The 27,037-nt window shown below is 38.2% G+C and overlaps 1 protein-coding gene across 9 annotated transcripts; it reads right to left on the bottom strand.

Annotated features, from left to right (window-relative positions):
- Positions 1–928: 928 nt before the first annotated feature.
- rapgef4a (Rap guanine nucleotide exchange factor 4a) lies at positions 929–27,037 on the bottom strand. 9 transcript variants are annotated; one of them, XM_068329620.1, is made up of 30 exons: positions 26,943–27,037; positions 24,787–24,929; positions 24,581–24,669; positions 24,052–24,198; positions 15,164–15,224; positions 12,062–12,126; positions 10,738–10,844; positions 10,417–10,538; positions 10,142–10,325; positions 9,982–10,066; positions 9,503–9,563; positions 9,239–9,315; positions 8,988–9,134; positions 8,524–8,639; positions 7,531–7,616; positions 6,705–6,783; positions 6,424–6,574; positions 5,755–5,843; positions 5,537–5,567; positions 5,375–5,453; positions 4,266–4,412; positions 3,531–3,628; positions 3,110–3,235; positions 2,794–2,972; positions 2,617–2,707; positions 2,490–2,540; positions 2,258–2,345; positions 2,031–2,095; positions 1,872–1,926; positions 929–1,762 (listed from the first exon to the last, which is right to left on the bottom strand). In XM_068329620.1, exons 1-30 carry the CDS (start codon positions 27,008–27,010, stop codon positions 1,635–1,637), a joined length of 3,015 nt encoding a protein of 1,004 aa, XP_068185721.1. In that variant the 5' UTR covers positions 27,011–27,037; the 3' UTR covers positions 929–1,634. The 9 variants fall into 9 exon arrangements, with proteins under 9 accessions (XP_068185721.1, XP_068185713.1, XP_068185714.1 ...); XM_068329612.1 differs by lacking the exons at positions 24,052–24,198; positions 24,581–24,669; positions 24,787–24,929; positions 26,943–27,037 and adding exons at positions 10,953–11,003; positions 18,703–18,794 and having other exon boundaries at positions 935–1,762; positions 12,062–12,129; XM_068329613.1 differs by lacking the exons at positions 24,052–24,198; positions 24,581–24,669; positions 24,787–24,929; positions 26,943–27,037 and adding exons at positions 10,953–11,003; positions 18,703–18,787 and having other exon boundaries at positions 935–1,762.

Below are 27,037 nucleotides of genomic sequence, written 5' to 3'. Positions count from 1 at the left end.
TCCCCAACCTTAAAAAATAAATAGATAACAGTAATTTAAAAAATACACACCAAAAAAGAAATAAACAAACACACACACACACACACACACACACACACACACACACATATATACATACATATATATATATATATATATACATATATATATAATAAGTACAATATATATGTATAATTATATGTTTATCTATCTATTTATCCATTCAGCCAGCCATCCAGTGGACAAGGTTTCTCTTTTAGGTACTCAGAGCACAATGGTGACACCTACTGGACTTTAACTTGTACTGCATACATTCACTGACAAAGTCATGTAAATTCATGCAAAACTATGTGATAGGAATCATACACAGATCTAATAAAAGCCAAAACAGTCACTTCTCAACATGTAGTAACAAAAAAAGAAAAGCTAAATGAATAACTTCAACTAAATCTGAATCTATGGTGTGTTAATGTACCATTTGACAGACTGTTGACATTAAGCTAAATTATATATATATATGCTTATTATTATAATCCCTGAAGGGAAATTAAGACAGCACACTGTAGTATCTCCATTAAATTAACAAACGCATGCCTCTTGCTATGTTGGTGTGATCGACCTGTATCCACGGTCCTGAAGTCTAATCAGGTCATCTTCCACATCATGACTAAATTAAATTTAAATTACAATTGAAATGAAATACTTTGATGTCTTTTAGTGTTTTATTGAATATGAACCTTTATCTATTCAGAAATTAGGCTCATAGGACCTCTCTTTAACCGAACAAAGAATTAGGCCTGTTGATAGCTTGTGTTTTCATGATTGTTGGCTGAAGTTTGTAGTCTTTCTATTGTCCCTCTCTTGTGCACCTCTCCTCCCAAGTTCTCTCTATTGAAGATATCCCACAAAAACATGGATTAAAATAGACTCCGACCTAAACAAATTAGTCTGGGCTGTCTGAAACTCCGGCAGTATAAACGACATTACAGTTTAATACAAAACCTTTTTATTGTATGGGAAATCTCTCAAAATCGGCAAAACATACAGTATGTTAGTTTAATGTTCCACGTAAACAATTAAAAATAATGTATTGATTAAATCAATAAGCAACACAATCATGATGATACATCGCACATCCAAAATATTGAAGACTTAAGCTCACAAATGTCAAGACATTAAATGTTTATCAGAGAAAAGTGCTCAGATTAATAAAAAGTCATACAATCATAATTATTAACTGCATGCTGAGGTCAAAATAAACATCAATATCCAGTTTACAGCACACAGGACTCACAAACTTAAATATGTATAAATATAATTTGATACAAAAAGTAAGTAACAACTGAATATCAGGAATTATCAAGACTTGGCATCCTTGAAGCATCAGTATTCCATAATGTTTACATCTGAAATGAGTTGATGAATACGAGCTCCCAGAGGTTGTTCATTGTTTCAAATGTTGCTCTGTTTGACTTTTAGACGATGGTGTCATAGGGGAGGAACATCAGTCACGAATCGTAAACATTACTGCAACAGTCGGATCAAGGAATAGGAAAAAAACACTTCAAATGACACAACCTTTGGTTCTCATGGAGTTTTTCCCTCCCATTGTAAAGTCATAGAGCAGCCTCATGTAGTATTTCTGTCTCATGGTTTCAAGACCTGCGGGGCTCAAGTCTGTGAGAGAGTTGCGTTAGCGTCCTTTGGTTGTCTATCACGTTGAGCTGGCGTATGTAAGTCCGAACCTCTGGGTGGTTCTTGCTGACCAGAGGTGAATCTGGACCTGAATACATGTGAAAAAAAGTGAAAATACGCAGTGTTTGTTAAGATAAATTCCTGAAAAACAATGGAGGCTAGTCAAATGTATTATTTCTTATCAAACACATACTTACTGAATGGTTGGCTCCTGCAGTGCCTCAGTGTCTTCACTGTGTTAGCTATCATCCGCTGAAAGACAAAGGGCTATAATCAGTAACAGATGTCCAGAGGGAATGGCTAAGCAAAGATTTATACCAATCGTGAGACAATAATCGACTTCCTTAGAAACTCACCATTTTCTCAAAATTGACCAAATTGTCGATAAATGTCTTGTTGCCCTCGTGAGTGAAGGTCATGTCTGGAGGAAAAACAAGATAAGTGAGTGCAAAGGGAAGACACATTGTTTTAATGATTGAAGCTGTCGAAGAAGCAATTTGATAAAAGGACAGCTGTGTAATATACAGGTAGATCAAAAAAGGTTCAATTAAGAATAAATGGTCAGCAGGTAAACAACTCTGACCTTTGATCAGCAGTGGCATGAAAGGGATGATGGGAGGCTCCAGCTTAGCCACCATCAGTCGGTAGGCGCGGTGGTTCCTGGAGGGATCCTGGGGGAAATGATCACACAGTTATGAGATCTAATCCCAACCATGGATGACACCGCTGACAATGGAAGGGCTGAGTTTCAATCAATGTATGCCTGGACAGAATACACCACAACTCGATGATGGAGACAGGTTGTTCCTTCTTACCATTAAGTTTTCAAATTCTCCATAAAACTTCCTGAACTTGCTGGGGAGTTTCTGTGAAAGCAAGGTGACACTAAAGTTTAAAATGCTGTTTTGATAGAAACTATCTGTGCTGTGAAAACGTACCCACCTCCCAGGTCTGGCTCAACCTGCATACTGCTTGATTACTTAGCCCCATAATGATAGCAAAGAAGGCGTTTAGATTCCCGTACTCCTTACAGCTTTGACAGGACAGATGAAAAGGCAAGTTAGGACAGAAAAAAAATAAAAATGCACAATGAGTGAAAGTTGAACGTGATCTGCTCACTGTGCAGCAATCTTGATGAACTTCTTGAGAAGCTGCACTCTCTTGCTGAGCTGGGAACACAGACACATCTCTGTGATCACCCAGAACTGGATATCATTAAACCTCCTCAGGAACAGATCCAGGTTCACAGTGGTTTTCTTTACATTTTGCCTCCCGAACGTGTGATAGATGAGTTCAAGCTGTTGGTTGACCATAAAAACACAATAATATAGCATCCAATACTCATTTGAATTTATGCTATAACATTAAAACAAGTGTGATGTTAAACGGCAACCATACAGGAGACATCATTATACATCTCCGATGTTTATGTTACCTCGTGAACGCAGTGAAACAGCTCCCAGTCAAAGGAAGTCATGTGATAAGCCACATCCTTAGAGCTCATTAACTCAAAGCTGGACAACAACCCTGCAGATGTCCCCTCCTGCTCAGGTAGAGGGGTCTGGGAAAGGAGAGAAAACACTCCTATATATTGTGTTAGGACAGAAAGAGAGACTTTTCATCTTATGGTATGACACGTTACATGTTAAAATATCAAAAAGTGCAAACTAAAAGAATATATAAAATATTCACATATACAGACACAACACAATTAATAACAATTAATAAACACAATTAATATAAAAGCAAACACCTCTAAGAGCAGTAGAAATGTGCATACGGTTGAAGAAGACATTTGTCATGTGATGAAGGTGTGCTGTGGAATCTTTTAGTTTTTCTGGGAGAGCTCAACTCACCAGAGAATCCAGCTGATCCCTCCTACAAGCAAAGAGCCGTCCGTTTATGCTGAGCGTGGAGAAAACTGAAAAATCATTTGGCTTGAAGACAACTTTCTCTGGACAAAAAAAAAAGGGATAAAAACAAAGGAAAACCTTGCACACATTATTTTTTTATGTAAATATTAGGCAACGCATAGTTCTTTAGGACGCTGCACTCCTCTCGGCTGAGACAATGAAACACCCCCACAGTTAGGAGCTGCAACTAAATTCAGGTATTGATCAATGATTACTTTGATAAAATGAACTGAGCTTAAGTGTTTCTTATTTTCCTTATCCCTTTAAAGCCTGAACCATACACTAATTGCCAGAAAAATCCATTTTTTTGGAAAATAAGGTCTTGATGGAGCCTTCTGAGAAATTTTTCTAAAAATGTTTTTAACATTTTTGTAAAACCTGGAATCTTTTCTCGAGCAAAATCCAGATGCATGCATCTGATTGTATACATTAGGGTTTCGGTAAAAATATCAAAGTTATGAGGTAGAAGTTTCAAAATCTTGAAAGGCCATGTGAAAGGCCATCAAATATGATGCACTTGGCTTTAAAGAGTTAAAGACGGCAGTCATTCACAGTCAGCATTCTCCCTGAAAGAGATTAGTCCCTGCTCCTTTAGGGGTTAACAAGAAGTAGAGGAAAAGAAGCACCCTACTTGGTCCGCCAGCAGTTTGTTTGGCTGGGAGTTGCTGCCGCTCTCACCTCCTGCCGAACTGAGGTTAACAAGAAGGAGGTCATCCGCCGACCCCAGCTTATCCGCCACAGCGCTGATGACCTCCCTGACAGAGGCGGCCACAGAGACACGGATTGTTGTGTAGGTGTGGTCACAGCAGTAGACTTTGAACAGAACTGGAGGTGTTAATCAGAGCAGATATGGACTGTCAGTAAGAACGATTGCACATGATGAATATAAAATAAGAATAAAATAAGAATATTTATTAATAACAATATTTTTTGTTTCTTTTGACAAAACCAGGTTGGTTTCATTTTCATTTTTAGTTACCACAACACAAAGGAATTATTAATTATTTTATTAATTATTGGATTATAGCATCATATTGTCAATACCATTATGTGTCTTGACTTTCTTTTTCACTCAGAAAAAAAGACGACTTTGTGGATTTATATGACAACCTGTAGTGAAAGGCAGGAAGCAAACAAAAAACTAAACCTAAACTAATGATGTATTGAGCACCACACAAGTACATAAGTTCAGTATAATCATTACAAAGAGTTAAAGAAAAAGATTTTCAGGAGGAACATTAAATTTGTCGTAGAGTCTCCAAGTTTTGGATGACAGTTTTAAATAGCTTCTCTATTGAAATACACTCGACCTAGAAAAAGTAGGCCAGAAACATTGGTGATTTCATAAAATCTCAGAGAGTAGATGAAAACTATGGTTTTGACCTTGAACATGCCCAATATGGATAATCTGTGTAAATCTGAGGACTCTATCTGCATTTGAAAGTCCTATATTATACTTTTTTTAATTCATGTCATTCAGCTGCCAGATGTCCAACTACACTGTATTTGAAATGTCTTGCCCCAAAGTGATCAGTGGCTCTCAATATCTTTGATTGAATATTGATAAAATCACTTACGCCCCCAAACGCTCTTTGTTAATGGGGCGTCGCTCTGAGCTCCCTATTTCCACCCCCTTCCCCTTCCCCCCTCTGGGCTGCCTCTATCAACAAATCCCTCCCTTTTCGTCTTCTCGTGCTTTTTGTTTCGAACGAGCACGCACTAGCGTTCCGTTTGGAACTTTTGGAACTTTCAATAACTTTATTACTATTACTCAGTTCTTTACTCACTTTCATCATTACTCCTGATGGGCTGGCGCTTCTGAAGCTTCTCATCTCCCATACTAAACTGTCTCAGTAAGACTCTGTGCTGTGAAAATAGTTAACAGATTTAAGATCAATTGCATTTTCCACATAACATAAAATGTTAAGAATATAGAGTGAGTAACCCACCTTCTTCTGTGAGACTCTGGACTCCTCAGTGCTAAAACATGAAAAAATAAGCACAGATTAAAAGTCATGAGGTTTTCCTCCATCAATATAATCTGAGAAGAACGCAGCCACTGTGGCATTACTGCTGAATGATGAACAAGTACAAAAAGTGTGTGTGACATAAATGACCAGTTTTAACATGCATCTGTCTAAAAAACGATGTAAAACCACTTGCTTACTTTTGTTTGACAATTCTGTCTAATTTTGTAAATTGATCCCTGAGGCCTGGGATTACTTTGGCGTCACTAGATACTGCCGTGAGAAACTCCTGCAAAACACAACAAGCTCTGAGTAAAAAAATCAAATCAAGCATTTAAAGTAACTGAAACATAATAAGTAATCTGTGATGATGTCATGTAGCTGGGGTGGATGAATTCAAGATTTATCCTACTCGTACTTAGCCTGAGGTGAATATCATTGATCACTGAGTCATTCATACTTCTTATTTGTATGAAATGAATTTATTTCATGTAACTGCAGTTATCCTCTACAGTTATTTTGCAGGTATTCATTTATTTTGACTCACTGCCCAACATACATGGATAACCCTGACACATGTGTTGTTCTATGCCATAAATTAACATGCTACTCATAAACTACAGGCAAAGACAGTTATTCCGAGACCTGGAACATGGTTAAGCGATGGCCAAAGTAAAATTTGCCATCCATCCATCCATCCATCCATCCATCCATCCATCCATCCATCCATCCATCCATCCATCCATCCATCCATCCATCCATCCATCCATCCATCTATCCATCCATTCATATAGTAATTATAATTACTGTACACTGTTTTTTTCCCACTTTTATCAGTAATATTAGTAATAATGTTTGCACAGGCTGACCCCCAGGAAGGCGACCGAGGCATCGTCCTCCTGCAGGTGATCACCATGTACAGCTGCCCACTGCATCACCAGGCAGATCACCCGCCGCTTGTTGTTCAGTGTGTAGTCCATCTTCTCCTGTTCCGTGCCCTGGGAGGCCTGGGCATGGTAGGTGCACAGCAGTTAAAGATTGAACCAATGCAGGTAGAGCAGAGAAAACATGTTTCTGTTTTTAATTGTAAGGCCAGTTTCTCAAGGATGTGAAGGACATTCAACCACGTTACACAGTGCATAAAGGATATTGGGCCATCAACACCGGACATAGTTGACTATTTGGGATGAAGACGCAGTGCATGAGCACAAAGTCATTTAAGGCTGAGTCTGTAATGAAAAAAATGCCAGAAAGTTATTTCAAACACCTGTAATGCTTCTGTTAGAGCAGAACATCAAGGTTGTCTTGACACTATGTCTTAAGTGACATAAATTGTAAAGGCCTCATTCATTTATGGATTTATGTCTAATATCAATCAGATACGTCATTTGTACCTTTCTTTTTTGAAGAAATTACTTCTCTACTTTTAAAAATGCTTCAGAAAGCAATAGTTTGGATAATTTTCACTATGTCAGACACAGATGCATTATTCACAAGTATTGGTGATTTTATTTATGTTCCAGCATGAACATTCATGTCAAATCTGCATATGTGCGTCCTGGATATTGCCCTAAATGTTAACCTGTTTAGACACATGCTGCTTATGGGTCATTTTTAACTGTAGATGTATGCAGGTGGACAAAATACTAAATGTAAGCAACACATTAGAATTGGGCATGGAGAGCTGTAGTGTAAAGACAGCATGTGTCTGTCAGGCCTTGTGTACGTGACTCTACAGACAAAGGAAAACCATATGTTTTCAAATTAGCAACAGTTAATCAGATCAGCTCTTTCATGGCTAATCATGAATGAGAACAAACAAGTCTGTACAGGGCAGCAGGCAGGGGGCAGCGGGAGAAACAGAAGGAGGAGTAGAAGAGAATAAACACAAGGCAGAGAAGAAACCCGTTCACAATAAATGGTTGTTGCATAGATGGATTGCATTAGAGGCACTAATTCAACAGAATGAGCAGTACCTGACTCTGTGAACTGAGAATCCAGCCGCATCATTTCAAGGAGATGCTCCAAGATTTTCACTGGAGTTCCAGACATTACCTTGTATCTGGAGCGACACAAAATAAAACACACTCTTCACTAATCAAGAGACACAGGCTATTAATACTTTATGTTCCAACTGGGGCCCTCCACTGATTTGTGTCACTTCAACTTGTGCCTGTGATTGCTTCATTTGATAAAAATGAAGGGTTCAATCACAGGGTTCACGGTCAGTTTGAGATTAAGGACTGCGAAAGAAAGAAAGAAATAAGAAATAAGGGTATCTTCCCAAAGCGAGGGAAGATCAACCCAATCCAGGCTCCATTTCAAAAATAATGGCATGGCGTTAATCAATACAGGTTAAACAGAATAAATTCTTCATGTTGTCACATATTTTATGTGATTGATTGCTTCAATTTATATACATATTATTTATATATATATATATATATATATATATATATATATATATATATATATATATATATATATATATATATATATGTGTGTGTGTGTGTGTGTGTGTGTGTGTGTGTGTGTGTGTGTGTATGTATATATATATATATATATATATATATATATATATATATATATATATATATATATATATATATGACTTGCCAGGTTTTTTTTTCCTCCAACAAAGATAAGGTGAAGGGGTCAGCCATCGCTGAGATTGGCATGTGAAGTACAGAATGTGTGAAAACTTACACTGGCTGCACTGCAGGAAGCATTTTCAAGTGCAGGTAATGCCTTTAATGGATGTACTGTAATATTGTAATGTAATTAGTTTCTTTTGAGATAAAACAAACACTTCATTAATTTATAATTAATAAATTATTATTCAGTATAATACATTCACATAATACATTCACACGCTATAACACACACAACTTCATACAAACAAAGGGAGACTGCATCTAACCACAGATGTGTAAATGAGTGGGTGTGCAGTGGCTTGTGGGTACATTTACTTGTAGTGTGAGGAGGAAGCTCCATGGCTGGAGGTCCGGCTGCTGCTGAGACTCCTCTCTAACACCAGAACATCCTGACCATGCTCCTTCAGACGCACCGTGTTGGCCTCCACATCCTTCACACACAAACACACAATCTATCAATGTGCAGAATGAATACTAAGTTGTTAGACTTCGTGAATACATGTGATTGGATGGAGTGACTTCCACGGAATGAAACAACATGATGAAATTTCACCTTAGCTGTGTAACCAGAAATGTGAATTTTATCCCTTTCCTATAACACATTACACAAGTCATGACCAATGTAGTGTTTCATATTCAACAGGATGACTAATGGTTGCAGAGAGCTGTCGAGAAGATCACACGTAATACAATTTTAACTGCATTGTAGAGTTTTTGCCACCAGAGGGTAGTAGCACTTTTACTGTTACTTCTAAAGTAGTAGACGACAAAAAACTTGCCCTCAAAATCCTGTTGAAGTCCTCCTTATCCACCCTCAGAAAGTGGCAGTTGTCCTCCCGCAGGACTATGGAAGCAGCACGGGGAGCGTCGTTCACAAGAGCGAGCTTTCCAAAGTCATCTCCTTCGTGAAGAGTGCAGACAACGCCCTGCAACACACAACCCACACATCAGTCTCAGGCCACTGACTCAGTCAGATAGTCTGCCGTGATGATTTCAGGAGGATTCTGATCTCATTTGAAGGAAAGCCTACTTTTCCATAGATGACAACGTTGACTGAGCCCTTCAAGATAATGTACCAGGACGTGCCCTCCTCCCCCTGACTGAACACTGAGAGAGCAAACGAAGAAAGAACTGGTGGTCTGACATGCTACCACACACACACATCATCTGTGGTTTTTGGATGAATTCAGACACTGATGGATTCATAAATTTTACACAAGCTTTTGAAAAAGTCATTGACCTTTTCAGCAGAAAATCATCTGAGCCACATCACTTCTTTAATCGTGTTACTTACACACTGTTCCTGACTTTGTATGAGACTCAAAGATCAGCACTCCAGCCAATTCTCTTTTAACCTGTGCATGCAGGAGAGACAGATTGATAACTCAATTACATTAACGTTGGCACAGAATCTTCCACATAAATAGTGCAACAGGAAATCCACCAACAAGCTGAGAAACATGCAGTTTCCTTTTCTTGAGAGCAAAACCTTTTTTTAAAAAGTTCCAAGTATATTCAAGTAATTAAAAAAACATTCCAGTCACAGCAATTATTGTAAATCTTGTTTTGAATTGGAGTGAATGCCGACACCCACACAAAATTAGGATTTACTTGCAGATTATGCATTGTAATATTCACAAGTTTGTAGGTGTACTGACATAATTTATGTTAAAAAAATATAGGCAGTTTGCATCTTTTCCATGACAGCGTCCCTTCCTCTCTCTTCAACAACAGCCTTTTTGGAGAACCAGTTTGAAGACAACCTGTACTCACAGTGGTTGATAGGTGAGACAGGGCCTTTATATGAAGTAGCTCTTCATAAATGATCTCCAAATCATCAGGTGTTCTTTCAGACGGACTAGAAAATGAGAAATATGCAAATGAAGGCCCCACCTCACTGATTCATTTAGAGATTATCGCTTAAGAGCCGTACTGTTTCCTGAGGATCATCCTCATGTGGGCGTCAGGTCCAATCTGTGAGAGGAGAAGCAAAGTGTCCTGCAGCTCCTCTAGGCTCTCCTTCCTCTCCTCTTCACTGGGAAAAGGAGCCTCCTCCTTCTCATCATCAAGGAAGCGGTAGAAAAGGTATTTGTCCTGAAAGCTTAGCTCCTGGTCCACTAGACCGCAAAGAACACACACAGCGGGGGTTGATTTTAAAATATCTGCTTGGAACTTATGCGTGTACATACACAGACATTTCAGTCTCACCATGGTTGAGAACACCCTCTTCCAGCAACACCTGCCACATTCCTACAGCCTGCACACGGGAGTGGATGCTGGAGCTCTGCTGCATTTGCCAGTCGACCAACTCTGTGCCCACACAGCACTGCCTGGGAAAGAAAAAGCATTCTTAAATGATCCTGCTCCTTGAAAAAAGACAATAGATTCATAGATTCTTTTTTTTCTTTGTTTATTGTATTTGTAGCTTGCTTTTGTGTATGAATACTGTCCCTTGAGCTATAAATGTAGTATTTTCAAATGAACAGAATAATGTAGCCCTCAGCTGAACGTATTTAGATGTCAGCCAACCTGTAGGTCTTCAAATGGTACTTCCTGTCTCTGATCATATGAGGCGCCCTGGAGAGGATGGCGTTACGGATAATCTTCCCCGCCCACAGGATCTTCTCAGAAGGGACCTGTGCAGTAGCATTAATGTTAAACCTCAGCACAGCAGAGTCCTTCTGAGTAGCCTCCAAGCAAACAATAATTAGCCCCTACGCACAAACGGTGTTGAAGTTTACTACCTGAGAAATGCATTTAAGGTGAGATTTGGCTGGAATTTCAATGAATGACCTCTGCAAAATAAAATAAAGCAAAATATAAGATGCATTTAAATGAACTGAATTATAAAAGAGGACAAAGAAATAGAGATGGTGGTAAACTTAATATCACAGAAACCACGTCAAATGAAATTATTATACAATAGTCCAGATATTGTCAAGACCAGGCACAACAACAAAGGAAGGAACAAAATGTCAGACAAGTCAAATAATGAATGTTTTTCCTCTTATATGGTTCAACAGGAGGAATTCCTCACTGCCCCTGAATGACTCAGTTTATCAACAGTCCATTTTCATTGACTGCTGAGCTTTATATATTGTTTCTCAGTAATAATAATACTGTGTTATCTTTTAGTGATGTATTCATTTCCTGAGAAGGACACAGATATCGTGGTATGCTGTAAGGATGTGTGTTTTTCTGTTTTTATCTGCTGGGAGTGGGTTGCAGGGCTGTGACATTTAAAATGCATTCTGCAAGCTTCAGAGAGCAGCACAACTAATGCATTTACACAAAAGCTTTAAAGTTCATCATTCATTTACAAGAAAATTGGCTACACAGCTATACAGTGCTACACAGCACTCAGTGAAGCTGGGCTTTCATACCTATTAGTCCTATATGTTACGATATAGTTATTATTGTTTGTTACATAACAGGAGGGGAGGTATTTTACATTACAGTATAGAACAATCTCACATGACTGTAGAAACAAAGCACAAGGCACAATAAATCTTCTGCGCTGCCACGATATCAATCCAGTGCTCAGGAAACGACAACCGGAGAAAGGCGGGACAGGAACTGATATGGAGGGAGACAAAAACTCCTCATCTTGCTTACGTTACTACTTTTAAACAAACTTGACCTTTCACTTCTGTGCCTATTCTCTATTGCAAAGGCACTTAAGAGCAAGGGACACTGTTACATCAGGACAAAACAGCACTGATGCTGCCAAACTGCTCAGTCAGTGTAAGACTAATGACAAGGAATGGAGCCAACAAATCAGTATCCTTCCTCTTTCATAACTTGTGGCAAAAACCAAATCATTACAAAAAGTCATGTTTGTCTGGGAAACTACCTTATTGTTATGTTTGGTGACTGAAGCAAAAGAATTGCTGCTGATGTTTCCTTTGTCCATCATTCCTGCTGGCAGAAGAAAGAGTATATTTAGAAAGCAACTTGTGATCTGAAAAAAACACAAATCACTGAGATCATATTTTCAGTTACACAAACCCCAGAGCAAATGCATCATTCAGGGCGCCTGAATGATGCATTTAGTATTGATTTACATATGTCACCAGCAAAGACGCCTGCAGCAAAACCAACAAACAAGAAGCTAGTGTACATCAACTAGCCACAAATAGACTTTACATTGCTAGAACATACGTTAAGAAGTACGTTAATGAAGAACAACAGAACTGTGTTACATATTGCCAAAGCTAATTTAGCATTAGCAGAGTGTACTGCAATACATAGATGTTTATTCTCTTTCAGGTTTTGTTTTCATTTTATGCAATAGAACCCAGAATTATAAAAGAAATGTATATATTATAAAATTTGTACTTGTGGCCAACATATAAAAGGAACTCGTTTTCTTTACATATATGTTTGCATAAAGCAATACATTTTTGTTGATTGGATGGTATCTGCCTTGATTTAGCCTTACTTTATAAAAAATAAAATAGATGCAAAACACTTCAAATGAATTTCCCTGTAGTATTATAAAATATCTTCATAACACGTTTAATGAACTTTTTCACATTCCTGAAAATATTGTTGTCACTGAAAACAACTGTCCTAAAGACTTTTCTGAATAACCTCTGATATTTTTTAATTTGTGCCTGCTGTCCTATTTTATTTTGTCTCCCATCTTAAGAAACATTCTAATTATTTCTGTAACCATGACCTGACATGTTAGCATGGGTTTCAATTTGCAAGGAAGATTACTCATGAATCAATATCAAATAAGTCAATGTCCTCTTTTAATACACGTGCTATTAAATTCTCTTATTCTGTGGTCGTAGTTGTTGCACTACGAGGAAGCAACGTGATGCAGCGTGAGGTTATGTCTTCATGGTTGGAGCTTCACAGCTCATCCAGATCCCCTCCAGGACAAATAATGCTGCTCAGTCACAACTGTACTGCATCTGCAGGGACAAACTCAGCTATTCTTAGTTGTGCTTCTTGGACTACTGATAACACAGATACAGACACAGAACCCACACATGAATATACAAAGAGTAATATGGAAATCTGCCAGTATGCGTGTTACTATATCCAAAAATAAACTTAAAGAATTTGTGTCTGTACAACATCTTCTGTGCATTTCCTACTATATATTCTTTTTTTTTAAATGTTTTTTGCTGAAAATTAATTTATATTTGCATTTGAATTGTTTATAATACCCAAACCATGATAATGTCAATGAGGCCGATAATTAAAGTTGGTAAAAAGTAAACACCCTTCTCTGGAACATTTTTTGGGAACATATTTTCATTTTTGTTTCAGTTTGGTTCACAGCCCAGAAATCAACACTGCAACACACAAGATTATTTATATCAGAAACATTCATGAACATTAACCAGTACTTTACGTCGAGGGTTCCCAGAGTGGGGGTCGCAACCTAGAACACAAATTATGGAGTCAGGAGACGGTTTCCGGGAATCAAATATGTGAGAAAGTCTTTTTTAGTCATAAGTTAATATCAGTTGTATTTAAAATTAAATCAAGCACATAAGATAATGGGGTCATAAATCTCTGGTGCTCTTATTTTGGGGTTTGAGGGTTAACATATTGGGAACCCCTGGTTCAGGTTGTTTGACTCATAGATATACTGGTTAATTTGAAACATAACAATAAGACAGGTTTTGTCATTTCCACGTGGTGAGTTGTGGTATTTTACTGTGATACTTTTTATTAACAGTTGTTCATCTACACATGAGACGTTACCAATATATATATATATATATATATATATATATATATATATATATATATATATTCTGTATAGATAGATAGATAGATATTGAAACCCTTGCAAGACTGAAGAAAATGAAACAATGCTGACTTTAAAAGCTCCACTTCTACACAACAAAGTGCTGTAAAAGCACAGTGCTGTAACTGAGAAAACAATTTAAAACATGTTTAATTCATTCAACTCAGCTACTGCTGTTAAGTTACTGTAGATGTGCTGCACAACAGAGTGCATCAGCTTCCATCTGCTTGACCTGTGTGATGTCTTTGTGTACTCATGCATGCAACTTACATACTGTAAGCCTTATGGACTGTACATATTACTATCCAGAACCCTGCTCTTACAGTGCTGCTCTATAACTCTGAACAGTACTGAATACATTTGAGATACAGTGACTTTCACTTCAAATGCAGCAAAAAACATTAGTGAGTGAAATCAAAATTTCCTGTTGAATTTGTGAGTCTAAAAAGGTTTGTCTAATCAAAAAATTGATATTCTATTAATACTGTATATCCCATATTAATGAAGTCTTTAAAAATACATGACAACATAGGGAACCCATTGCCAGTAAAAAAAAACCAACATAACTTTTTCCAGCGTACACTGCCATTCATCATTTTTACGGTTTCTGACTTTAAAAGAAGTTAAATGCTCCATTCGAGCAAATTAATTTCATGATAACTTGCAACACAATTTTTAAAAAAAATATGAACAACATAGTTAACATATTTCATTCTGTTGATTAATTATTACAATACATAAATATGAAAACCATTAAACATATCATTTCATGAATTTTATTTATTTGGCCCCTTTATATCTCAAGTAAATTATATCACATCATTAAATTCTGAATTAAATTCACTGCTATGCCCTATTTTAATTATTTATTTTTCCCAGAGGAATGTAAGATAAAAAATCAGACCTCTCTCTCTCTATCTATCTACCTAACAAGGAACACGTATGAAAACTTTTGCAAACCCATTTCTGTGTCTAAATCAGAGACAAGAGTTTATTATATTATCTGCCCCCTTCTCTCTCTCTCTCTCTCTCTCTCTCTCTCTCTCTCTCTCTCTCTCTCTCTCTCTCTCTCTCTCTCTCTCTCTCTCTCTCTCTCTCTATCTAACAAGGAAAACTTATGAAAACTTTTGCAAACCCATTTCTGTATCTAAATCAAAGAGACAAGAGTAACTGAAGGCTACTTACTGTCACTTTCCATCACACCATAGGTTGGGACGAGCAGTCCAGACATGCACTGATGATATTTCTATAGACGTGTAGAAAACACATGGTCTGATTAGTAACATCAATTATTACAACACAAAAACTGACTTAGATGACATTTACAATACCATACAATGATAATATGGTTGTTGTGTATTATGTATCAAAGAAGACCGCCGTTTTACAACTGGTTGAAACTTCACCCTTATTTCTCATCAATTTATCACCTTGGCTGTGGTGATGTCCCTGAAAGTGTACGATATTAGATATTAGATAATAAAAGATGACACAGTACTGTGTGAAAGGCATTTTACTGTTGTAAATCCAGGGTCAGGCCCTGGAAAAAATGTCATTGAAATCTCAGGTAAAGCTACATGACCTTAAAGTTTTTTTTCCATTACATAACTTGGGATATTTCGGTGAGGCATGAATGAAGTAAAGATTGAATGAAATGTTATTAGTTTGTCAGACATCTTTTGGGGGTTAGACTTCAAGCTGCTTGTGACTGAAGGACCTCAGCCCTCAGCAGCTGCACCATAAATCACCTCACTAGACACTGGGGTGGTGGTGGTGGCGGCTGAAGAGTCTGTGGAGGCTAATGAGGTGGATGAAATGATTAACAAACTGCTTAACAGTTTGTTACTCATCAATTAAAAATGTAGTGACAGGAAGAAAAAGAATCCCAACAAAATGCAGTGGAGTGGAAGTGTAAAATATAACAAAATGGAAATACAGTACTCATATTGAAATCATAATATTGCCACAGACAATAAAATGATCATTTCATATTACATATTTAAATTTAAACAATCTATCGAGTAGTCTGATTCATGGTAAAAGAAAAAGTAATTACATGTCAGAGAAATTACATTCTAAGTCAATGGAAAGCTGATAGAGGAGCACTTAGTCACCAGCCAATTCCCTCTACCTTCCTATCTTCTGATCGGAGGAGACTGAATGAAAGCTAGGACAGTCTATCCTGGATGCTAATATGTTCTCAGGGGTCATGCTTTAAATTCAATTCTACTCTCTGAAGTCAGTTAATCCCTTTAGACAACCTTAAGGGTGCACAGACAAACTAATTTTGAAAATGTTTCAAATAATCTTCTCCACAACAAAGAAGATGCCAAATCCTGTATCAACATGAATAATTTGTGGAAATACAAACAGTACCTTGTCTGTGTCTGTGTGTTTGGGTGGTGGTGGTGGTGGTGGGGGGGGTTGTACAAATGGAACACCAATTATTCAAAGTTAATTGAAGCAAAATAACGTAATTGTTTGGAGGTACTCAGACAAACCTATCCATCTTTGGTGACAATTAAAGGATTTTAGGATTAGGGCACAGCACTTAAAATGAGAGACGCAAGAACAGATGAACTCATCCACTCTGAACTAATAACGCTCCACTCCCTGAGGAATTGCGTCTGGCTGGGGCTTTGTGACCACTGTCATGTGAATGCAGTACTCAAATTGAAATCATAATATTGCCACTGATAATACTGCAGGTGTGTATTTCTATTTCTATTTATCCATGATATTTGCCTTGTTTCTTCATTATGAGGCACTCTTTGAAAAAAACAGTTCCCACAAATTTTATTTAAACGCATTTGTGTTACCTGCTAAGTACAAAGTGTGGAAATGTGTAGCTAAAATTAGAATAGTTTAAGTCAGTGTGGGCTCTTTACAACACAACTTTATTCCACCTCGCCTTGCTAAATGTCAGACGACTTAAAATATTCCCTCTGATAGTCAGACTCAGTGTTTCTGCTCGTTCTCTTTGTGTTTATTACACTGACATGAGTTTGGTCTACTTTAAAAGTAAACACTTTTTGCTTTTTGAGTGGTGATGAATGAATTGATGACTGTTATCATTTAAAACCAGAACGATTAAACTGCTTCACACATACCAGCATCATTAAACTGCAAATATACTGAAACTATAACAAAATACTATAATAAAACTTTTATATGCTCTTTTTAACAAAAAGCCAGTTGGGTCATATAATCTATTATTTGATTTTCTGCAGACGAGAACAATGTTTTAATCAGACAAGTTAAAATAACTTCATCAACCCTGTCACTGCATCATTTTCATACCATGGTTTCATTATATTAGAATAAGAATGACACTATTTGATGAAAAATGATCAGACTGGTAGGGAGACATCTCAGAGCTTAAGTCCAGTTTCAAGACACTACAAATAAAAAATAAAAAATGAACTGAGGTCTGAGTTACAAAATCTGTATTTACATATTTACATGTTTTTAACATGCTTAAATTCAGACATAGTGAGAAGTAGAAGGCTGTTAAAGGATTACTTGATTAGTGTTGATGTATCTTCAGTGCCCCTGGTTGGGCAGTATGTCCAGTTTCTGATTTGTCCGGCAACACTGTTTAGTTGACCAATCCAACAAATATGAATGTTTTGCCACATTTTAATCGCGGTTTGGTATAAAATAGCAGACTAATAGCAGCCTTGTGTAGTATGTTAGCAGATGTGAATCAGACCTGGGGCTTATCACCTGGAATAAGAAACAAGTTGCTGTATCATTGGACATCCACAAGGGACCCACAATCTAAAATGAAATTGAGTTTAAGAACAGACTGTATTTGCAGGGTTGGGTTACAGGGATGGATGTTTCCTAACAATTTATTATTAATCTTAATCACCTTTTATATAAAGGCAAGAAAATGTCATCTATACTTTGCCAGTTATCTTTTGGATTATAACTTATACATAAAACTGATCATTTTTAAAATATATATTTAAAGAATTGCCATTGTGTGTACTTCCCATTGTCATCCAAATAAGAAAAGATTTAAATATATTTCTGTTGTCCTTAAAGAAGATTGTAAGAACAGCTAATTGTTCTTATTCCATTCTCAGATCACTTTATCCCGTCCTCTACTGTCTTGTGTCATGTACCCCCATGAATCTGTAGCAGAAAAACAGTGGTCATCATTGAGCAGCTAATTACAGTCCATATCTCTACATGATCTACATTGGTTTGCTTCAAAAGGCCCACAGATAATTGTCATCTCATCTGTGTCATAATAACAAATCCGTGAAGATATTTCACAAATCATCTGGCTACATCCAAGCACCATGTCTGTCTTTCAAGCTTGCGTGAATTATTGCATTGTGAGCATGAATGCGCATGAATGCACAGCTATATTTTAAATAACTCACCCAGATTACATAACCTTTGGAGTGCAAACTGTTCTCAAAGGATTGAGCGATTCTGAACTCGTACAGGAACACTTCAGGTGGGGAACCCCCCCCCCCCCCCATGAGTCCCATTTTACTTCTGCTCTGTCACCTTTACTCCTGAGCAAGAGCAGTTACAATTCGCTGAATATTCCTAGGAATTACTATGATGTGTATGAATAAATGTGCAAAAAGTTACTTCTGACAATTCTCAAAATCAAAATTAAGTGACCATGAACAAATTTATGAACATATGTAGCACACAGTGAATCTCATGCAATAAATGCAGTTTAAGAGTTTGGAAAAGATTACCAACAGATTTTTCCAGTCTCCCATGCAGTTCAGTAGTATTGTTATTGACTGTAAGGTCCTCCACGCCTCCTTTGTCAAGGCCTTAAAGAAACATGTAGGTCCCAGAGCATGGTCCAGTAGCATCCACAGATCCGTCCCTGCAGCCTGCATGCCAGTCTGAGAGCAGTGGCAGTCAGATGATGGGCAGCAGTTGCGAGATGATTCAGTCTCTCTCTCTCTCTCTCTCTCTCTCTCTCTCTCTCTCTCTCTCTCTCTCTCTCTCTCTCTCTCTCGCTCTCTCTCTCTCTCCCCCTCTCCCTCTCTCTCTCTCTCTTTCAAAGTAAGAGATAAAACTGAGCCACTTATTTTAAATTATTTGTAAAATTGTAAAATTACACTACACTAAGTTTATTATCTTATTTATCAACCTGTAAAACTTTATTTTTTTTTTGCATATTTACATTATTTTTAGTTTATTGTATTTTTATTTCTATAATCATTTTACCTATTGATTTCATCAAAGTGCCATTCAACGGGGATACATTTTCCTCTTGCAAAATTTTGTTAATAGTGTAGATTTACCTTTGAGTGCATTCAATCCAAACCCAACCCCTAAAGGAAGCACCATACTGCATCCTGGTCATATCACTGAACTCCTCCTCCAGGACAGAGACCAGATGGTTTTATCTATGACATTATTGCTTGTCAATGTCACAACACAACTCTATTAAACTCTGTGATTTATTGCAAAGCACCAAATGAATCACTTTATTAAGAAATAAACTAAGTCCAAGTGAAACTGAGTGCTGTCTGATGTTCACATGGCATACATGTCTTACTCTAAAGATGTTTTTATTTTCAGTTGATATGGTGTGTGTCTCAGGTGTTTGACCAAAGCCTTTCTTTAAAGGTAAGAAATTCTTTCCATATGAGACAACAACTAATACCACATATTTATGTGTCCTAAACCTTCAGGAAGTAGGACAGAAATAAAAACAAGAGCCATCAGGATCCACTACCTTGCTATAAAAAGCTGCAACCCAAGTTTAAGAGAATAGGAGATCTTTCCATCATATAAACATTAAGCATATGCTAAAATTGAACGTTAAACAACAACAGTAGAACTCAAAATAATTTTAAATGGTGAAAACAAGAATATTTCCCCACAAATAATGTAAGAGATTAGGACAAAACAACTGCGTAGCCTTAAGAAACCCACTTATCAGTGAGGCTTATCAGGATTAAAGAAGTGCTTCAATTTGCCCGGAAGCATGAAGTTTGGTTTCTGGAACAATGGAAAAAAAGATCATGTGGTCTGGGGGATCCAGGATCACCCTGTTCCAGGATGACAGGCAGTCTATCAGATATACTGTAGATATTAAAGGTGAGGTAAAATTGGGAAAAGGATAATAAACAAGATCATACTAAGTAGCTGAATATTAAATTAGAAAAATAAAAACTATGTGCTTTTAGGGAGCACATATGGTTGAGAGGCAGGGTACACCCCAAATGAGACACCAGCTCATCACGGGGGTCCCTGTATTATGTATATAAAATTTTGAAAACTGTTCACAACCCTCTTAAATTGCTCTGACAGGTAGCTTAGCAGCTAACATTTCAGTTAACAATGAAATTAAAATAAGCCGGTTATCCAAATTGTCATTGTTCATCCTGAATTTGGTAGAATACATCCTTGCATTGAACAGGCACAGATTTAAGATGAGGTAAATGTATAAAACTATGTTATTGTATTTTGGATGTCATCCTGATTGACAGAGGCATTAGAGAGTGAAAACCCCAGTAACAAATCTGGTTTGAAATTGATTTATCTCCTCTTGGTTTCTGATCTCTCACATGAGCAGCTGGATAAACAAAGCGGTGATTTGTAAGATGAGTCCAGTTTATGTGGCAGCATTTGAAGTATTATCTGGAATTATTGCATTACTACAGAAATATTCCAGTGGTTTGTCCGTCAGCCTGAATATTTTTGTGTCATTGAGCCTCTTTAATCAGTATCTCATTCAATTTTTCTAGTAAAACCTTTCGAACAAAACACTTAGAAATTGTAACTCACGATAACTATCTCCAAGACCAGACGACAGTTTTGTCTCTTAAACCCTTATCCTGTTCAGGTTCCTGTTGCTGGAATCTATTCCAGCTGACATTGGTTAGGAGGCGGGGTGCTCCCTGGACAAGTCGCCAGTTTATCGCAGGGCCACATGAAAGAAAATCAGTCACACTCACTTTCATGCCTGTAGACATGTTTTTGGCAATGAGAGCAAGCTAGAGAACCAAGAGAGAAGCCAAACAGACATGGGGAGAACATGCAGACAAGTCCCAGGGAGTTTTGAACCCAGGACCTACATGCAGTGAGGGAACAGCCCTACCCACTGCATCACTGTGTGGATTCTGGGCTTTTGAAGATGTAATAGTGGTGCTGACAGAGATGAGGCTCTCATAAATGTTCTGCTCTTCTAGTGGACATACCTACTCCTGGTGGGACTCTAACTTTTGGATACAGCAGTCCACCTCAGTACTGAACTACTGGAAACCGCTCCACCCAATCCACAGATGATAGAGGCCATGCTATGTTTCTGACTAACCACACACACACACACACACACACACACACACACACACACACACACACACACACACACACACACACACACACACACACACACACACACACACACACAGCGCTAAGCACAACACGGATACATCTATATCCTGAAATACACGCAAAACACAACAGAGAGTATTCATAGCAAAAGGTCATTTTCATTACATTACATGTGCAGCACACATGCTAACAAAACCTCTTTTGCGTATTTTGTTACTACTTCCTGATATGTAAGGCAGTGCACACACAAATTGAACTGGCTGCAAGGGAGCTAGCTCACAACCCTTAAAGCAAAAGTTCCAATTGTGTTGTTTCAATCGCAGAGCCCATCGGAAGCAGGAAACAAAGCGTAGACTAAATTGATGATCGGGCCATCTAAGCTTTGGTCAGCGTGCCTGTGAGCTCTGCGCTCAGCTCATGTCTGCTCTGCTAAACAAACAGCGTACAGCTGCTCATCCCCAGCATTTGCAGCAGTCAGCAGCGTGACAAGATAAATGTCAAACAGGTTTAATGCATGAGGGCACCTATAGATGGCAGAGACATTGCCATGTGGACATGTGCATGCATTAAAATAACAACATGTAAAGGCATATGAAAGTTTCAATGAGCAATGACATGAATAATTGACATGGACGGTCATGATTAAATTATGTTATATATTGGTTCATTATAATATTTCTGTACGTATTATGGAACGTTTTTATGAGAATTCTTGGTCACAGGCTGGCAACAGTCCTACAGGAGGAAGATACATGTGGGAGGATGAGGAGGTTAGATTTCACTTTGTTTCAGGGATTCCTCAGTCGAATGGAGGCAGGAGACGCCTTCCCATCAACATCACTCCATTTTGTCTCACCCCATCAGACAGCGGTGCTCAATGTGAGCAACATTTCTCTACTCATCCTCATTCCCACAGTCGTAAGGAACAAAGGATCGCCATTTTTCATGCTAGTATAAAAGAACATCATTTCATTTTTCAGATCTGCTAGGACGACACCTAGATGTTGAAGTTGGTTTGTTACTACTGCAGATCCAAACAGGCAGGCAAGTGCAAGAAGGCAGGCAGAATAATTTAGTGAAACTGACTCAAATATTGGGAGAATGTGAAATAATGAACTGCTGAGAAGATCAACTTGTGCGGCAAAGCCAGTGAACAATATTTAGTAGCAACGATCTAATTCTGTAAAAGACTTGAGATTTCTGGGTGAAGCAAATCTGGATATTGAGTACTGTACATACAGTATGCTCATGATTTAAGTCATGCAGCACCAAACACTCACAATATACCTTCGAATATTGCTTTTCTGTTTGATAGGTTTTGGTTAAAATATCTTAGAATTACATGTTGAGTTGAAATTGACGCTTCCATGTTGGAACTTTAAATGCTTTGTGAGGCACAAATAAATCCGATTATGATATCTGATCATCTTGACATAAATTCAGCAAAATGTTTAAGTGTTTGGCCTCATTAGGTTCATTATTTTTTGTAAATATATGCTTATTGTGGATTTGATGTTAGCGACAGACTTTAAACAAGATAAGAACAGACAACAAAAAAACAAAAAAGCCTCCCAAAACATCCGGTTTTAACATTCCACATCAAGGTAGGTTAATTGATAATAAATTGTGAATGGTGATATTAATATTTTTACCAATCTTGCCAAAGGAAAACTTCATAAAACAGTTATGTAATGTTAACAGCCTGTTAGCAAAGAATGCTTTTAGTTATTTCATAAAGTCCTTTCTTTCTCTTCTTGACTGATAAATTAAAACAATCTTTTGGTGTCTGATCTCTGCACAATCATAGTTAAAATGAATTAGGAGTAAATGCTGGTGCAGAAATTAGTCTCCCACCATTTAGTTCAGCTAATATTGTGAAGCAAGAGCAGAAATTACTATCAGACAATCACTCAACAGAGCTACAGCGTCACTAGATTGTAGTAACAAATCAGAAACCATGCGACATTTTTTCTAAAAGAAGTCAGATGGTATTTGTAGAAAATTCCATGTCAAAACTTTATCAAGAATTAGTCACTTCTACGAATGTAACTGAATGCTGAAACAACAACAAAAATTAACAGACACACACGAGCTGTAAAAACTCACCAAAACAAACCTTTCAGAGGATGTTGCTTCTGGCAGAGAAAAGATTTGCAGCCTATCACAGCACTATCACGTGATTCTAAGCACAGATCCAGACCAGGTTCTAGTGTCCAGTCACACTGCTACAGGCTAATTCATTGACACACACACACAGCCCAAAATTTAAGTGCCTGTTGTGATGAAGGAAATGGGCTGTCACTTCTAAAACAACCAGCCCACTGTGGAAGCTCCAGCAGGGGAGTAGCTAAGAGAGGATGGGGGCATGACACCCGCTAACAGAAGATAGAGAGATGAGTGATGGATTGGAATGAACCTACAAATCCAACAAAGTACAGTCATTTTATTATCTTATAATAAATTAAATGTGATAGATGTAAAAGGTATATTTTTTTGTAATATGGATAGTCCCTCTGGTTGTGTTGAACTTGTGCTTAGAATAAAGAGGAATCAAACAGAACCAGAATGTTCCCTCACATAGCTACACTGCCATCTAGTGGTGAGAACATTCAGCCCTGGCAAAACAAACAAAAAAAGTCAAATTTCCAAACTGATCTGTTGAGCACTCACCTCTCTAAGATGTGTCACAAACTGTAATGCAGCCAAAGATTTTCTGTAAATGCACTACAGACACAGATGACACTCACCTCCCATAAAGAGCGGAACTCCCTCTGTTCAACACGCAGCAGCTCACTGTACTGCCGGGTGACAATGGTAGCATGGCGTGGGGTGTTGTCCAGGATCGACTCCCCAAAAGCTGTACCAGCTCCCAGCGTGCATATAGTAACAGCATCCTGTAGCAAACAGACATGATGGCCCATGTGGTTCATTCCTCCATTACATTTTTAAATGACCAGCTCATAAAGGAACATGTGAAAGCAGTTTTTATTTCATTTCAAAAATGCTTTTGTGTGAGGCTCAACAAAAATAATAAGTCAAATCTTCACAAATGTTTAGAAAATTTTAGGGGAAGATGTCACGGGGAAGTTGAGTCGGTTCTTTAGAGGCCAGAATGAACTGGTCTTATGACGACAGCTTTGAGGAGTGGGAGACCCTCCTGAGCAAATATACCGACAATAGCTTGTTGTAGTAATGGAGGACAGTAGAGCAGCTGGTATGAATAGATTGAACCTATTTCCAGTTGCACCTGGGCTTTGAAACACACACATGTCATACCTGATAACTTGACGTCTCTGACACTTTGACATCCAGAGAACCAGAGAGGATAGTATACCAGTTGGTGCCAATGTCTCCTTGGCGATACACTAAAATAAAAAACAGCAGGATTTTTATAAATCAACATAACTTGAAAAAGAAGACTCATCGTACTGTGTTGTTATATGCTTCATCAGACACATTGATCTATTAATATTCAGACTCACAGGTAACGCCTTTTTCCAAACACTCATAGAATCCGCACAGACAAATCTGCTGCAGCAAACTGGGGTGGAATCTCTCGAAGGCCTTCACGTTTTTCAGACGTGCCAAGATAATGTCAACATCTTCCCCAGAGCGCTCTGCTGGGCTGGAGGAATAATAAGAAAAGCAATTGTACTTCATAAATAAATCTATAAAATAGCGCCCATGAATACATCTCTCCCTAAGTTCTGGAAACGACTGGAGGGAATTGGCTCTTCTGGTTTCAAGTTAAAGCTCTTATGTCACAATTTCACCTGCAGTTATACAGCAGCATCACCCTGGACAGACGGATAGCAGACTGCTGTTGCTACAGACGACAGGGGATCTGGAGGCTTTCATATTTCCTGATTGGCTGAACAGCTGGCTGTCATTCGCCATGCTGTTGACTCAGGTAGATGACGCAAGAACAGATATTCAGAGAAGCACAGAATTACATGACGTTTAGTAAGAAAGTGTACGCATAAACTGTGTCTCTTAAGCAGCATAAACAGGAAATTGTGCATCATCACAGATGTGCAAGTGTTTCTTTGACTATTCCAGCACCTCTCTTGGCTGCTTTATAATTCTCTAGATGTGTTATGCAGCATCTGGAGCCTCTATTGTAGAATGTGTTGTATAAGCGTGTTTGTCAGCTGCTGATCAATCTCCAATCTTTACAAACCAATACATCAATAATTAACTAAGGGAACAAGAAACCTCATCCTACTGTGGCTCTAAAGATGATTTACTGTGTGGAATCATCCACTCTGTCACAATATGGCTCATTTATTGTTTTCTGAGCAGCAGCAGCTGCAGTATGATGTTCCCTGACTTTCAACTAGCTGTGGCATTTCGATATTTTTATGTGCTTTTTCTAGACTGTGTAATCAAACTGGAGCCATAGCTAATGTGAGATGGGTTCTGAGAGAACAACAAGGAAACACAAAGATGTGTAGGAAGTGGCACCTGAATTTTCGATGCCTGAGCCGTCCGTTATGAACCGTGTCAACAAAAAAGACACGTCGGTACTTGATCTTTTCATCGTGATGCAGGTTGTCACAGCAACAATATTGAACGTGAACCAAAATAAGTGTTAACAGTCAGATAATTTTAAAAAGTAGTACGTAATGGTTTGTATTTGAGGGATTTCAAATCATGGGGATTTCAAATCATGTTCAGATGAGACACAAGCAAATAAACATTCAGCCCTTGGCTTTATTGAACAACATGCGGTCAAGCATGCATGCGGCAGACATTTGGCTGGAACGGCACAGGTGGCCTCTGACTAACAGAAGGATATTGCAGTGCAAACATGTCTGGAAAACTGCGTCACCTAACCGTATGTGGCTGATGTACTTTGGACCCTTTCTTTGTCTCCATCCTCCTCTTTCTGTTCACACCTGAGCTGAGACTAAGAACCTTTAACAGGTAGGAAACCAAGTTCACCCATCACTGCTGCTGAGGGGGGAATTCAAATTAAAAAAAAATAAAAAGCATTCACCCAGAGGAATAGTTCAGTTAAAGTTTAGGTATTATTATTGAGTGGCACATAATGTCACACACACACACACACACACACACACACACACACACACACACACACACACACACACACACACACACACACACACACACACACACACACACACACACACACACACACACACACACACACACACACACACACACACTGCAGCTGTCAGTGGTGATGCTGAATAAGGTGTGCATGCAATACATTCATCACTCACGCTATAGATTCGTCCATTGATAACGTGATTTGGGGCAAACGTCAAATTAATTTTATGGCCAGTTTTAATTTGGCCTGCTCACCATAAAATCTGTTATTCCCCTTGGGCATCGACTCACGACTAAAGTTAGTAGCCTTGTTTCTTGCTTTTCTCCATTTTAACTGAATTAATTAGTCTCCACATTTCCCGCTGGGAAACTGATTCTGTGAAGACTAGAGAACTAGAGAAATTGGGTTGTTTTTTTGGTTTTCTTGTTTGCTGGTTTGTTTTTAGTCTGATGCAACACAGCGACAAAGCAAAACCAAAAAGAGAACAAAACAGGATTATGTCGTTTCCACGTTGGCTGGTCGGCCAATAATCAGACACACAGTGTATTGATGAAAATGGATTACCTCTTTTCCAGGCAGATGATCCACTCGGCCGATTCGGACGGATGAGATGAGGTGTGCGCTGCGACCATGGTGAGGTCCTCCTGCTGCTGCTGCTG

Source organism: Antennarius striatus, chromosome 12, assembly GCF_040054535.1.
Source record: "Antennarius striatus isolate MH-2024 chromosome 12, ASM4005453v1, whole genome shotgun sequence".
Classification (NCBI taxonomy): Eukaryota; Metazoa; Chordata; class Actinopteri; order Lophiiformes; family Antennariidae; genus Antennarius; species Antennarius striatus.
This window is presented reverse-complemented; position numbering and strand designations above follow the sequence as displayed.

Excerpts from the sequence above, each read along its gene's own strand:
- rapgef4a (XM_068329620.1), bottom strand. The coding sequence starts at position 27,010 with ATGGTCGCAGCGCACACCTCATCTCATCCGTCCGAATCGGCCGAGTGG. Across the intron at positions 10,067-10,141 it reads AGGATGATCCTCAGGAAACA|TCCGTCTGAAAGAACACCTG; the intron begins GTACGGCTCTTA and ends CTCATTTTCTAG. Across the intron at positions 2,346-2,489 it reads GAGAATTTGAAAACTTAATG|GATCCCTCCAGGAACCACCG; the intron begins GTAAGAAGGAAC and ends CATTTCCCCCAG.